This window comes from Sebastes umbrosus, chromosome 13 (genome assembly GCF_015220745.1).
Source record: "Sebastes umbrosus isolate fSebUmb1 chromosome 13, fSebUmb1.pri, whole genome shotgun sequence".
Classification (NCBI taxonomy): domain Eukaryota; kingdom Metazoa; phylum Chordata; class Actinopteri; order Perciformes; family Sebastidae; genus Sebastes; species Sebastes umbrosus.
Genome location: NC_051281.1, coordinates 7,644,258 through 7,658,788, shown reverse-complemented (window position 1 = coordinate 7,658,788; position 14,531 = coordinate 7,644,258). Strand labels below are relative to the sequence as shown.

The 14,531-nt window shown below is 40.8% G+C and overlaps 1 protein-coding gene across 5 annotated transcripts in view; it reads left to right on the top strand.

The window, feature by feature from the left end:
- The window catches only part of pard3bb (par-3 family cell polarity regulator beta b), a 240,375-nt gene extending 229,600 nt beyond the window's left edge, over positions 1–10,775 (top strand). For 3 of the 5 annotated variants that reach the window (XM_037789757.1, XM_037789756.1, XM_037789759.1), the window contains 3 exons: positions 4,421–4,768; positions 5,558–5,668; positions 5,830–7,990. In XM_037789757.1, the coding sequence (XP_037645685.1) occupies positions 4,421–4,768; positions 5,558–5,668; positions 5,830–5,938 (568 nt within the window). In that variant the 3' untranslated portion in view covers positions 5,939–7,990. Of the gene's footprint in view, positions 1–4,420; positions 4,769–5,557; positions 5,702–5,829; positions 7,991–9,175 lie in introns of those variants that run through there. The other 2 variants (XR_005209567.1, XM_037789758.1) reach the window with 2 other exon arrangements.
- The last annotated feature ends 3,756 nt before the right edge of the window (positions 10,776–14,531 follow it).

Here is a 14,531-nt window from a genome sequence, read left to right as displayed (position 1 = left end):
TCTGTAACTGAGTGACTGACTGAGTGATGAAATTACACGATTGGTCGGCCGAGAGTTGGATTTCCCTCATTGGCTGTTGCTCTTTCAAAATAAAAGTGCGGGAACAATCCTATATTTACGTTTTCAGGGGGCGTATCAGTGGTTCCACTCACCGGCAGAGTGCTCCTCTATCGCCACATTTCCACCAGATCCGGTGACGGAGCGTTTTCTCAATGTTTTCATTAATTTCCTATGGAAACCAGGAGAAGCAGTCGTCCAGTGCATGTTGTGGCAAGTTGGAGAGGGACTGTATTTGGTGTCCAACACGACACGTCCGGCTCACGAAACTTGGACCAAGCTGTCAAACTAGACAATCTAGTTCTAAAATGAAACGGGATTCAGCAGTGGCCTCGCCTGTTTCTCTCTTAAAATGTTTTCAGAAGTAGATTTTGGTGGATTGTTTAGACGGAGTAACAGTTTTATGAGCAGTTTATGAGTTAATGTTGTTTCCTGTTTGAATCAGGCTCATTCCACGATAGGGTACGTCACCACTTGAACGGCCAGTTGAGTGAAGCAGCTTGTCCTCTAGTGTCCTCACCAGACCTGGTGGACATGTACCGCTGGATTTAACATCATAGACCACTGACCACTGACTATTTGTATAACAAATTAGCCACAAATTCACAGACTGACCATACACAGTCCAGCCATATACTTTAAATTTAAGTTTAAACTTAAGTTTAAATACTTCCAGCTTCATCCAGCACCTGTTAAACCCCAGTCTGCCCAGAGATCCAATAAATGAACAATAGTTTCCACATGTTTTCGCACTTGATTTCCAGTAGATCACTGTTACATTACCAACAGGCGATGACAGAGGTTTGGAGATGGGGCATCTCAAAGAAATCCAAGCAGGGCACAAGCAACCAATCAGCACAAATTGGTCGGAGCCAAACAAGCTAGTAGAGCAGTTTATAGCTGTAACCACTGAAAGATCACAGAGGTGAAATAAAAAGCTTGGTAATGAGGAAGAATCAAATTGTCCACGTGTCTTTTTAGGTGTCTGATTTGCCAAATTACCTTTAAAATTACGGTCAAAATACTAGTCTCTCACTCCTTCTCTGCTCCACACTGTTATAAAATAATGCTTAGTATATGCACATACCACAAAACAACATGAGGGTTTGACCGTCTTTTTAGAAGTGGAAGCTGGCATCTTCCATCACCTTTTCTGACACGTATAAACTCACTTTGGCTCTTCACTTCTTTCGCTCTCTCCAGGCTCGATACAATAAAACACACGCCTCATATGCACATCCATGCTCATACGCCACACACATTCACCCAGGAGAGTATTCCCACATAGAGGAAGCCACAATTCATCGAGTATATTCAATATATCGCCCATCTAATAAGTGATTGAAAGCCTAAAAATTCCAATAAATAATGGTGCATTTTAAACAGTTAATAGATAAAGCATTTGTTCACAGAAGCTGCTGATGTCTCTTAATTACCTACATTTTAGAGGTGATGTCTTTTTTTCTTCCTGCCTACAGCTCCTTTATTGTATTTCCTTCGCCTCTCTTCTTATCCTTATTTTTCATCTGCATCTCTCCGTCATACCTCCCCCCTCTACACTACTCCTTTCCTCCCCTCCGTCCTTCCCTATCTTATCTCTCTCTTTCCTTCTCTGGCCGGCCTTCTTCACCTCCCCGTCACCTCTCCACTGCTCTTATCTCTGCCTTGGTGACATTATCGGTACCAGGGGCCAAATTCTGAGTGACAGATCGACTGACTGATACGGGCACAGGTTTATACAGGCTCAGAGATAGATAGCAAGCCATGCAGATTAGCTGGCAGGCACACTTGTAGTCATAAACCTCTAAAAGGAGAGCGAGAGAGAGAGAGGCAGTCAGTCAGACACATGGACAGACGGGGCAGCTGGCAGACTCACGTCTTGGTAGGCTTCTCCAGCAGAAGAGAAGCAGACTAAACGGCTGTGGCTATCAAGAAGGGAGACATTTGAGACATGTAGTTGATACGCAGCGTCGCGTAACCAGAGTGACTTACAATAGCAGAATAAGTCGAAACGCAGAAGACAGATAGGTTGACAGATGAGAGAAGCAGGAATGTAATGTGTGTCTCTCACGGTGGATATGGAGCCAGGAGGGGCAGCAGCAGACATCCCAAACATGACGGGCATGTAGTTAGTTATACACTTTCCACTGCTGACCACCCAAATCGACTCACACAGGCGTCAGCATGGAGACCACCAGCACTCCATGTGTGTGTGTGTGTGTGCTCTCTGCAAGTATTTATGTACAAATCTGTTTGATTCAGTCTGTCTGTCTCCATGGTTGTGTGTGTGCACATTAACATTATCTCCAGGCAACAGGTCAGCTCTGTGATTGGTCGGAGGCTGCGGAGCCCCACCCACTCAACTATGCATATTGATGCCGAGTGTCATTACTGTATGACACTCAGTGAGAGTAACATGAATCTGCTCTGAACACATTTTAGCACAAGTACATGCTTCAGTACACATTAGTTTTGAAGTATATTAAACCAAACTGTGAATAGAATATAAATTGAATCAAAATAGAGCAGGATGTTTTTTAATATATGCACACATTTAACCCATTTGTGCCCGCAACTGAAATTTTATATTTAATTTCATTTTTGGCTGAGTTTTTCTTATCATACTTTATCTAGTCTGTGGGCATATGCAATAATATTTTACGGGGCTCCAGAGTGCGCATTTGCGACCAAAAATGTGTCTAGTGCGAACGGTGCTGAACGGCCCAGCCCAGACCGGCATCTTTGAAGGAGGTAAATGTAGGTAGGCTGTTAAACTTTCTAGTATCAATGCGTCCAGGGGACCCACCCTATTTTTTTCCTGATAACACTACTATATGAACAACAAATCTGTGTAGAAATCGGCAGGACCAGTGCTAGTTAACGGGAGGTGCCATTGATTTAATTATGATGCGTTCAGGCTCTATTCAGTAAAGATGAGTATCAGGCTATGGTAAATGCTAACGTTACCATGATGTGTTCAAATGTGATCTTATAAAATTTAGTTTTTGGCGAGAAACTTGAATAAATCTAGTTGTTTGAAGGAGATTTTTTCGCAGCAATATAAAGTTAATAATAGAGAGGGACTTGTGACCTGTTTAACTTCCTAACAAAACCAATATGCAAACGTTAATAAAGGAGTGGATGTTGAAGTACATGTGATTTATTTTTTTTGTTACCGTGGTATCAAATTGGTATCGAGAATCGTGGAATTTTACCGGTATTGGTATCGATTATTACATTTCTGGTATCATGACATCCTTAATGTAGGCCTATGGGAACGGACAAAACGCTTAAAATGTATTATTGCGGCGCCAAAAGGCATGGTGAAAAGTTTTGGGTGCACCTAAATGATGTGCTGGTGCACCTAAATGAAAAAGTTAGGCACACCAGTCTAAAAAGTTAGGTTTGAGGTTAGCCCTGTTTTAGGAAAAAACAGTAGACTCATGTACCCAAATACTAGATATGGTAGATGGGTAGATTTGGAAATGATGAGAAACAAATGTAGACAGAAAGATAAAATGTAATACCTCATAATGCCAGCTATGTGGACGACACATGTTTGTGTACTTGCTTTCCACTGGGCTCAAGACATCGATATCTATTAACAGGACAGTACTGGATTACCACAGCTGTGTGTGTGTGTGTGTGTGTGTTTGTGTGCATGTTAACTGAGCCCTAGCCTACTTAAAACTGTCACATGTCACTTATATTCTGTTGCTATGTGATCTTTGGCCGGGATGGGCTGTTGGCTGTGTGTGTGTGCGCCTCTCCCCTCTCTTCCTCTCTGGTCCAAAACAAATAGTTTTCAGCAGGTTTTCATGAATATTTAAGTCATTTAGTCAACAGAGAAACTGGCAATAAGAGCAGCGTTAGTATTTGCTGATGAGTTCTTATTAAAAGACATGAAAAGAACATCACAAACCAAACAGAAACAGCAAACTCTAGCATGATGTTCTTATTGTGAGTGATTTCAGGCAGAGCGAGAGGGTAGAACTGCTAATATCTTGCTGGCAAATCCTATTTATTTCACTAATTTCCTTTCATAACATTATGGAGTTTTTACTGGTTCATATGTTTAACTTGCTAGCGCTGAAAATATTAACATTGGCCACACAATATAGCGAGATTCTGTCAAATGTATATAGATATCGGTTTTGCACTTGCCATGATGTGATGCATTAAATGACATCACATTGCCTGGGATAAAGACCCAAACTGCATTTAGTAAGAGTTTAGCCATGGGAAACTGTGGTTAAGAGAGTGCATGGATCTTAAATTTTATTAGACAAAAGAAAACTTCTGTGTTAAACTTCTTAAAACTTTGTGTTTTCTTACGCCATCATTGTGTCATTTTCTTTTCCAGACGAGGTCCTTTGGATCCAGCTGACTACCCCATGCAGCCCTGGGCAGGTCATTACCCCGGACCTCCCCAGGTCCCACAGGGATACCCTCAGTCCCCGTCCTACCCTAACCCTAACTCCCAGTCTGCCCCGTCCTACCCGAACCCCAACTCCCAGTCTGCCCCGTCCTACCCTAACCCAAACTCCCAGTCAGCCCCGTCCTACCCGAACCCCAACTCCCAATCTGCCCCGTCCTATCCTAACCCCAACTCCCAGTCTGCCCCGTCCTACTCCGGCTACCCACCTGGTCAGCCATATGCACGGCCAGTTGACCCTCGGGGCGTCGACCCTGGGTACTACCCCCACCCAAGGTAATTAAATGCAAGGAAGTTGCTTTATATCACATGATCCATAATGCTGTCAACCCGGTCTCATGGGAAGGCGTATAAATAGCATGATATCACATTACATTCTGTGTGTCCTGAGGACGCATTTTAGACTTCTAATATGTCATTTGTACGCTACAAAACTATGGTAACGTCCGCATTCAGGTTAAGGCAACAAAACCACTCACTTAGGTTTAGGAAAAACATCATGGTTGGACTTAAAATAAGTACGTAAATTAAGTAGAATATGTACGGAAACAACGTAACATAAGTACAGAAAACACGTCACTAACGTAACTTACAAAACAAAACACCGGTCTCAAACACCGGTCTCCTGGTTGAATGTCCTGTGTTTGTTGGACCCATTACCTCCTCACCTGCCCACCTTAAGCAGTCTTTCTCACTTTTTATTCTACGTCATTAACTCTGAGCGCAGCATAATTACTCAGATGTGTTTACATTGCAGTCAGTACAGACTACATGGTGTACAAATGATACCCCAAAAGCAAGAACGGCGTTCTTATTGCACGCTAAATGCCGTGCGAATTATTGGGTCATTCATATGCCTTTTCGTGCAACCGGGCTGAGGCTGTACACAGAAGTTGTACTCTAACTGGAGTTAGAAATGCAGAGCAGTCTGAAAGCGAGGCCAGACTTCTCAACTTCAGCTTTTATTACACTGTTAAATCATTCATTCGGTCTTTTATTGTGAAACAGCACACATGTTAGTTGTCATAGTGATAATGGTGGACTTCCTGTTTTCTGCCCCTATAGCTCCCAGCAGAGAGGCCCATTGCGGCAGGATGTCCCCCCGTCTCCTACCCCTCCACTTCGTGGACTACGGTACGACACTATGACGCGTTCAACCGCGGGTGGAGGTTACAGGTAGGGGCCATGTGTGGATGGAGATGATCCCAGGTAAATCTGAGACACAAAATCCTCCTTTTTGAACAAAATGAGCATCATTTTGGAATATAATCCTACATTAGTACATTTTAAGTAAAACCTCAAAAACTGACCATGAGAACATGTTTGATTGGTTACAGGCACCTAGTGGATCCCAGTCCAGACCAGTATGTTTATACTGGGGAGGGAGGAAGACAGCAACACCAAACCAACCCAAGACAGAAGAATGCCATGACTGCAGCTGTGTAGACGAATCACGTCCAGAGATGAAAATGAGCAGAACGCTAACTGCTTTGTGTTGTGCAGCTCTTCTGCTTACGGTACTCCAATGAAACACAGTTGGAACCTCTTAATGGTGTGATTTGAATCACCATCATTATCAAACACCGTCTACGCTGTTTGAAGTATATGGTAATACACAGACAAGCAAGGTAAAGGAGGTTAATTATAGAGTGGCCGGCGTGATGCATAATGTCTTGTTGTTTGAAGTTATTTAAATTGCTTTGAGTCTTCCCGCAGTATAAAATTAGCAGGGTTTTTACTTTTCACTATACTCTGATTGAGTCGCCTCTTTCAGGAATCAGTCAGAGCCACAGAGGTAATTGGATCCATTTAAATTAAGACATGCATGCAGCTCAACACACTCTCTTATTGTACCTGGTGGTTTCACTGCTGCCGCTCCACGAACAAGACAAAAGATATTCTACTATATAACATGTAACATGTTAACCTGGTGGCCATTCACAGAATTAAATGACATCCTTTAGTGTTAGTAATTTTGTGCGATAAAGCCAAATTTATTCTTGAGACTGAAGCAATTTGTGTTTACAAAGAAGTGATCGTTTAGCCGCCCACATGTGATCAGCGGTACAATGACTAGGCGGAAGTGCTGCCCTTGGCGTGGCATACTGCCTTACTGCTCGCTGCGCTCAAAGATCAAATAAATTCAACTTTGACCTCGTTTGCCGCTGACCTTTCAAAGCGCAACCAATGAGATAACAGCTGCAACTGTTAGTTGTTGCCTAGAAACAGTGAATGGCGTCCACTTCTTGATGACATATTATACCTGTGTTGCGCTTTGCCTCTGCAAGATTCTGCGCCCTGCCTCGCGGTGAGCGAAGAGCAAATTTCTTGTCATGTGAAATTAGCTTAAAGCTTTTAGTTTCTTCTTGAGGGTGAGTTGAGATGTTGAAGATGGTGGAAAATGTTTCTGCATTCCACAACTGTGTGAATAGCAACAAATTAGTCGGAAGATATCATTCTTTACTCTGTTAGTAACAAACAAAAAAAATCCATTATATCCATCCATGCAAGATTAACAATCAATAATCTACATTATTAAATGAAGTACATTTTGAGACCTATTATCTCAGTTTGCCAAACAGGGAGAACGCCACTATACCAATCTTTACGAAAGTATGTTGTACTTGAGACTAGTCTGATGTATCACATACAGTATTGTTTAGTCAATGGATTATGGAAGCATTTGAATAATTGAAGTGCTCTAAAGCATAGTAGAGCACTGTATGAATTATCTTTACATGTAATAATCTGTTTTTAATAATGCTATGACTGCCTTTCATTTTTATCCTAAATATTTCTCTTAGTAGAGATGAATTTAAATAAATATTTTTAGTACAGGTATAATCCGAGTCTGAAACCACACCTGGCTGTTGGTTCACAGCATTTATGAATGACCCAGTTCCTGCTTTAAAATGATCCCAGGAACATTTCAAACCACTTTGCAGAAGTATTGAATCTCAAATTTACATTAATTTATATTCATTTCAGGCCATATCACCATTACTAGACTTACGTTTGTCTTTGAATAGTTATTTAAAGTGACCTCTACTTGAATGTATGGAAACTTCACAGTAATCAGTACTTAATCCATGGCACAACCTGTGTTTATTGAATCAGTCCAGTGTGATTGGAGTTTTTGCTCACTATTTGGTTTTTCATCAGACATCCAATTCAGAGATAATCAAATGCTTTAAACGAAAAGCTGACAACCACATTTTTTCAAACTTTCATCAGAGCGCTAATATCATCCTACGAACTTTGACATTCTGGAAGAAGCTCCAATAAGAACAAAACGACCATTTTATAATGCTGTCAAATTGCAACCCAGTCGAGGCAACACACACCAAAGCATGATTATTCCAACGCTTCATTTTATAATGTTACAGCTTTTTATTGCTGCCTTGTTCTCTAATGGGAGTAGATCAATTATCGGGGGAAGAGCACATATGAATGTGAAATGTGAAATAAGTCGGGGAATGCAAGAAATGAGCAAAAAATCCAATAATGGTGGAATAGTTCTTTATTTCATATACTTTAACCAAACCACTACAATAGGCTACTTTGTTACATCAGTCTTGTACTCTGAAAAGTGAAGCCAAACTGAAGTGCCTTAAACTTTCATTCGTTCTAATAGCCAGCAGTGGGCGACTCCTCTGGTTGCAAAAAAGAAGTTTGATTGTATAGAAGTCTATGAGAAAATGAGCCTACTTCTCACTTGATTTATTACCTCAGTAAACATTGTAAACATGAGTTTATGGTCTCAATCGCTAGTTTCAAGTCTTCTTCAATACAGCATGATGTTCATTTAGTAAATTATGGTCCCATTTAGAGTCAAATAGACCATAAAGCAGGGGATGCTTTAGGGCGTGGCTACCTTGTGATTGACAGGTCGTTACCACGGCGTTGTCCGGTCTGGGAGTTGTCCGAGTTTTTGTGTTACAACTTTAACCTTTTCACAGTGTGTTTTCAGTTCATGAATGTTATTTGTAACTTTTTTGGTCGCCTTATTCAGCATTCGGTTGTACTTAGCTCCACCCTCTCGTGTCACTTCTGGTTCCAAGAAACCAAGATGGTGACGGCCAAAAACCAAGATAGTGATGGCCAAAATGCTGAACTCAAGGCTTCAAAACCGTAGTCCACAAACCAATGGGTTCATATACTTCTTATATTTTTAACTATATGTTTAACTCAGAGCTCATTTTCACTCTGTATTACTTAGTAGCCTCTTTCACTCTGTGTTGTCTGTGTATGCCATGTACTGTTCTGTAGTTTTTTTGCGATGGGTGTTCATGGCACATCTCTGTGACCTGGTGGCGTAGGCGTCACCATGTGGTGAAGTGCTCACAAGTCCTGTTGAAACATGAATTGAGCTTCAGAGTGCTCTTCTCAGTGCTGCACCACAGTGTATATCCATTTAGCCACTTACTAAACCGTCAATTAAGTGTAACTAAGAGTTAGAGTCCAGCTCAACATTTCTGTGTTTCACTCCACAGAGCTCAGCAGTATTCATTTCAATGGAGATTAAATGTTTAAAATGACATTTCAGGATTAGCTGAATTGCATTTCTGTTAATATGACTGAGGATGAAATCCCACTGAAGTGAATGTAAGAATGAAGTAATATGACTGCAGCCCATGCAGAACAATGTCTCAAAACCATCTCATTTGCTTGTTTGTTTGACAGGCCTGGATCTTGATTGGAAAGAGGAAAGTAGGACGGTTAACAAATGTAGAAAGACAGAGAAAAGAGGGAAGAAAGGAAAATAGAATACATAGGTAGAGAAGGTACGAAGGAAAAATGAAGGAAAAGGATGCAGAGAGGGAAGAAGGATTAAAGAAAGAAGTAATAGACTGAAAATATGCATGCAGGGAGGTGGAAGAAATGCAGTGCGAGGCCAAAGCCTTTATAGTTCACGATGGTTTGATTGAGAGCGTTTTCAAAGAAGAACAGAGCAGAGGAAAGGATGAAAGTTCATAAATCAGTTGTTCTGCAGTAGGAGGAGGGTTACAGGAGTGGGCTCTGTATTGACTGAATGTAGTGACTTTGGGAATTACTTACAAATGTGTTTCTTTTTCATGCTGTTATCGTTTTTATAAGCACCAGAATGGAAATAAAACTGTCAAGGTATGACTGAAAGTACAATAATAATAAAGCACAGTTTGGCCTGGTGGTCAAGTATAGAGACGCGACACCACAATAGTTCACATGCCCTTTTAGATCATTCACTCCAAACCTTCAGCGTCGTGATACAACGCACAAGGCCGCCGTGGGTTTCTACCCAAGTGGCAAACTATGACGAGTGTTAGATCACATTGACTCCCAGGACCTTCAGGGTGATGGGTGACGATGAGACATTACAACTAATAATGTACATTGCTGAGTTAAACCAAAACAAAAAGAGTTATGTTCATTACCAAAAGGTCAATTTCATTATTTTGGATAATTCTAGCTGCCTATGTGAGAAAATGATCTACTTGGGCCAGATGGACGATTTTGGTGTCATCATTCCAAAAACGTATTGCACCTCTTTAATGCAGAAGATGTCGTCTTAACTGTGTGTATCTGAATGCTGGCTGGGTGAGCTGCAGTATATTGAGATGTGCACATTACATGAAGGTGAATTATTGTTACTCCTCTGATACTGGTACGCAATGTCACATGTATGTTACTCTTCAAAAGCATTTATTTTGTATGTATTTCTTTTTTAATGATAGTTAGTGTTGTTGGCTGGTTATATCAGAGCCGCAGAGTGTTTGACCACTGTTAACCATGCTACTGTTAGAAAGAGGTTTAATTCCTCAAATTCAGTTCATGACGATTTTTATCAGTTTTGTATATACTGTATGCAATTTACATAAAAATAATTAAATTTAAAAGCAATTTTTCAACTTGCTTTTCTAAAAATTGGGAATAAAAAATAATTTTTTTCCAGTTTGCGTAGCATGGTTAACATATCAAATATTGTGGCTCTTTGGTGTTTGGCAGTACAGTATGAGTTGCACAAGCTGAAGGTACTAACCAGAGTCTTCTATATGAAGAGTGCTGGTACTACTGGTCCTCCCAGTAAAGAGACCAGCGTATGAAGGAGCCAACTAAACAACCTCTTTGTCTTAGAAGTATACCACTTTTTTATTATTAAACTGCTTGTATCCAAAAAAAAATCCACAAATCTCATTTTATAATGTTGTAACAATAACAATGATTTCTATTACTGTTTTCTTACATTTTATATTTATGTATATAACACCCCTTTTTGCATTAAAATATTCATTTTAAAGCCAAAGCTGTCAAATGTTTTTTAACATGTCTTTTTTTTAAGCCTGCCCAGCACATCTGCTGAGGTTAATTAAATATGAGTCAGGAGAAATTATTTCCCTCATGTCCCCCATTCCCTGCAAGGTGAATCATTAACATTGCCAACCCAATTTAGTCCATCATTTAAGCTGCTGATAAATTGTACCTTTGTGATAAGAGATAGATGTTGGCCCTAAATTAATGCAAGACTAATTATCAATTAGAAAAAGAAGATAAGGTACACTGATTGCGGCACAAAGTTTTTTTTTTTTTAGTTTCTCTGGCGTATAGAGCCATCCCACTGCTAGGTCACATCCCTCCCATTAATAAGCATTTAGTCACAGCCTGTGGCTTAAGGTGCTTTCTTATTTATCAGACACCGAGGGTGCTGGACTCAGAGAAGTTGGTAGTAATGAGACACAGTGGCCAAGGGAACGTTTTATCAGTCAAGGCTTAATTAGCATATCCCAGACTTCTCGGCCAATGGGGAGACGGAGAGGAAGTAATTAAATTCTCCTGAGTCACTGCCAAGGTTGGTTCTGTGCACAGTGTTCAGTATGGATCTACGAAGTGTGTCTGTGTGTATTCAGCGTTCAATATTCTGATTATAATGGCTATTTAAGTCCTGCTGTTTGTGCTAATGCATGTGAGAGCTTAAAGCAGTTACAGAGATTAATTGCAGAGTGCTTCTGGACTCTTCTCTCGTCTCGTCTGAATCAAACATGTCACTGAAATGGAGCAAATGAAAAGAGTAGTTTGGAAGGACTGAACTGTCTTGCTATAAAAAATAGTGCAGCTGTTGTCAAGTTCTTCCCAGATTCCTCAAAAATGAATCCATCAAGTCACTGGTTGCTTCTTCATCCGTTCTCTCCTTTTCAAATGTTGGTTTTCTGGACCTTTGTGCTGATTCCCACCACAGATCCATTTGGCCGTTCAGCATAGAAGTGTTGGATTGTTTGTCCCTCCAGTGACACCAACACCAGCTTGTCCATCATCTCTCTCTTTCAGAGATGACTTCAAATCTGTCTTGATTCTGCTTAGACACACTGAGAATCCTTACCGCACTTTGCATACATGTACTGCTTTCAGAACACAATTGAAGCACTGGCAAGTAGCGGTGACATCAGTAGCACATTCTGACGCCTCTGTTCCTCAATATAGTGGAAGGGTAACTGTACATTTGTGTGTAAACATGTTAATAGTCCTGTTAGCAGGTTATTTGGCCACGTCCAACGTTCATGGATGTATTTATACCGCCTTACAAAGGAGATAGCGACGCACACTCTGATGTTACAAGACTGTTTTCCCTGTCTACAAGTCAACTCTGAAAACAGAGTTTTTGAAAATCTTCACGCCGGCCGGAGTTTCAAAAAAACTCAGTTTTCAGTGACCTAAAAAGCCGTTTGGGTGTGGACAAAAGGCAAAACACATAGAAAAAGCTACATTTGCAAAAATTCCTATGTATGTATTGTTTTGTTTCACCTTACAGTGTAGATGAGTCCTTATGGTGCTCACGAACCCACTTCCTAAAACTCAGACGAGCCAGCTGTGCAGAATTTCTGCAGTTTGGAAAAGATTAAACACACGTTTCATTTGTCTGTTATGTCCCCAAACATTCAGAAGAAGTTAATAGTATAACAGGGCTCTGTTTCTGGGAGACGTCTGTCTTCTAGTGGTCTCACTCGCTTAATGCAATTTTAATTGACATGTAATCTGATTAGATTATGACTGATCCTACAGTAACTTCCTGGGTTTCCTATCAGACTCGCTGCCTGCAGCCCTGTCTCCTAAAAATTGCGTGAATTGTGAATTACGTTTTGAGGGGAAACTCATTTTGTCGTCGATTACGTTTTTTGACGTATCACAAATACGTTTGTAATGATAGTCCGCGGAAGCCCACATACGGAGGAGGTCGAGGTCTTGGTGGTGGAAGGGTCAAACAAACACAGGACTTTCCACCGTGAGACCACTGTTTGTGTCCCGTGTGACACTAAAAGTCAATGATCACTTATTTTAATTTACGTCTGTAGCTTAATAACGTAACATAGTCATTTTAAACCAAACCATTATATTTTTTCACTAAACCTAAAAAAAGTAGTTTTGTGTCTAGACCTAACCAAGTAGTTTGTTGCGTTTTTGTTTTGTAGTCATTTTAAGTCAAACCATGATGGGTTTTATTTTTTTACTAAATCTAAACAAGTAGTTTTATGGTTGTTTTTTGATGTTTTGTTTCAATTTACAATGTTAACCACATGTTTAAAACTGCTTAAAACAACCGTAATGCAGGAGAAAATAGCCTACGATTCCCTCGAAAGGTAATTGAGAATGCAGTTTAGTTGTACGGGAACATTATTTTGTAGGAGACCGACTCGCTGACTGAGTGGCCTCGTGCTGGTGATTTCTCTGACTGACGCTGTGTTTTAGAGACTGTCAAACAGCCTGGTTGACGCGCTGACTGACTGTGTGAAGTAGTCACTGACTGACTGGTGTGTAATTGCTCCGACCTCCCTCCCAGGGCACGTTTGGCATGCTGTAATTATTAGCAGTTATTATTAGTAGTTTTAATAATCATTGGAAGCCATTGTAATTAGGATTTCCTATTATGAGTGGCTGCCAGTTAGTGGACGTGTGTGTGTGTATGAGTGTGTGAGTGTTTGAGTGTGTGTCTGCTTGGCAAGGTATTGTTCAGTTGCCGCTATTACTGGCAGGCTGGCAGCCTGCTTTTTGTTCCCTTGACTTCTGATTGTTTTCCGTTGCACCGTGTGTTTGAAGGCCGTCCTTGGAGCTGCCAGACCTCCAAAATCCTCATTAATTATTGTCAACTTACCGTCTTGTTTTCTCTATGAGTGTGGACTAATGATTCAAGTGTGACAAGCACTGATCACAATCGGGAGTGTTTTATGTGCACACACACACACATCCATTTTAAATATTTTAATACAAATCTGCCACAGTCTTCAGGTTTGTTGGAGCTTCAGTGAGTTCAAATGGTCATTGACTGAAACTTCAATACTGTATAAATCAGCATTGTTAAACAGAAGTGATACAGAAGGCCAAATGTCTGTTTTCCATTAAGTCATCACATTTGATTATCTGATTCAGCTCTTTGTGTGCACAGTTTGGGAAATGTTGTGTTTTGGGAGGGGTTGTTTTTGAGGTTTATGAGGTCTCTTGGACAAAGATGCAGTTCAAAGACCGGTCAGTGAGGTGTTTTTTTAGAAAGTTGTTTTAACTTTGTGTGTTTTCGTTTTAGTCAGGAAATAACAGCTATTCCCAGGGCGTCAAATGCAGGCGCTTGCAAACCGATTATTAAAGGCACCGTTTAGCGCCGGTAGGAGACACACCTGGCTTCGCATTTACTAGAATGCAAATCCATCTGCGGCAACAGTAAACGCTCGGAGAAAGTGATGTGGTGATTTAGTTTAAAGAGTGAAAGAGACAGAGGGCGGGCAGGAGGGGAGGTGGATGGGTCCAACAACACAGGGCTTTCATCCAGAAGACCGCTGTTTGTGTCCCGTGAGTTCCACTTTCACGTTACGATCAGCTGTTCGTTCATGTCCTGTGTTCACAATGTTCAGTTTCATTTCCACTTTAGTAGTTTTAAGCCCAACCAAGATGTTTAGTCCTAAACCTAACTAAGTGGTTTTGTTGCCTAAACCTAAGCAAGTGGTTTTGTTTAATTCACAACATTAAACACGTGTTTACTGCGACCGAAAAGTGACGTTGAGGGGTCTGACAAAGTTGA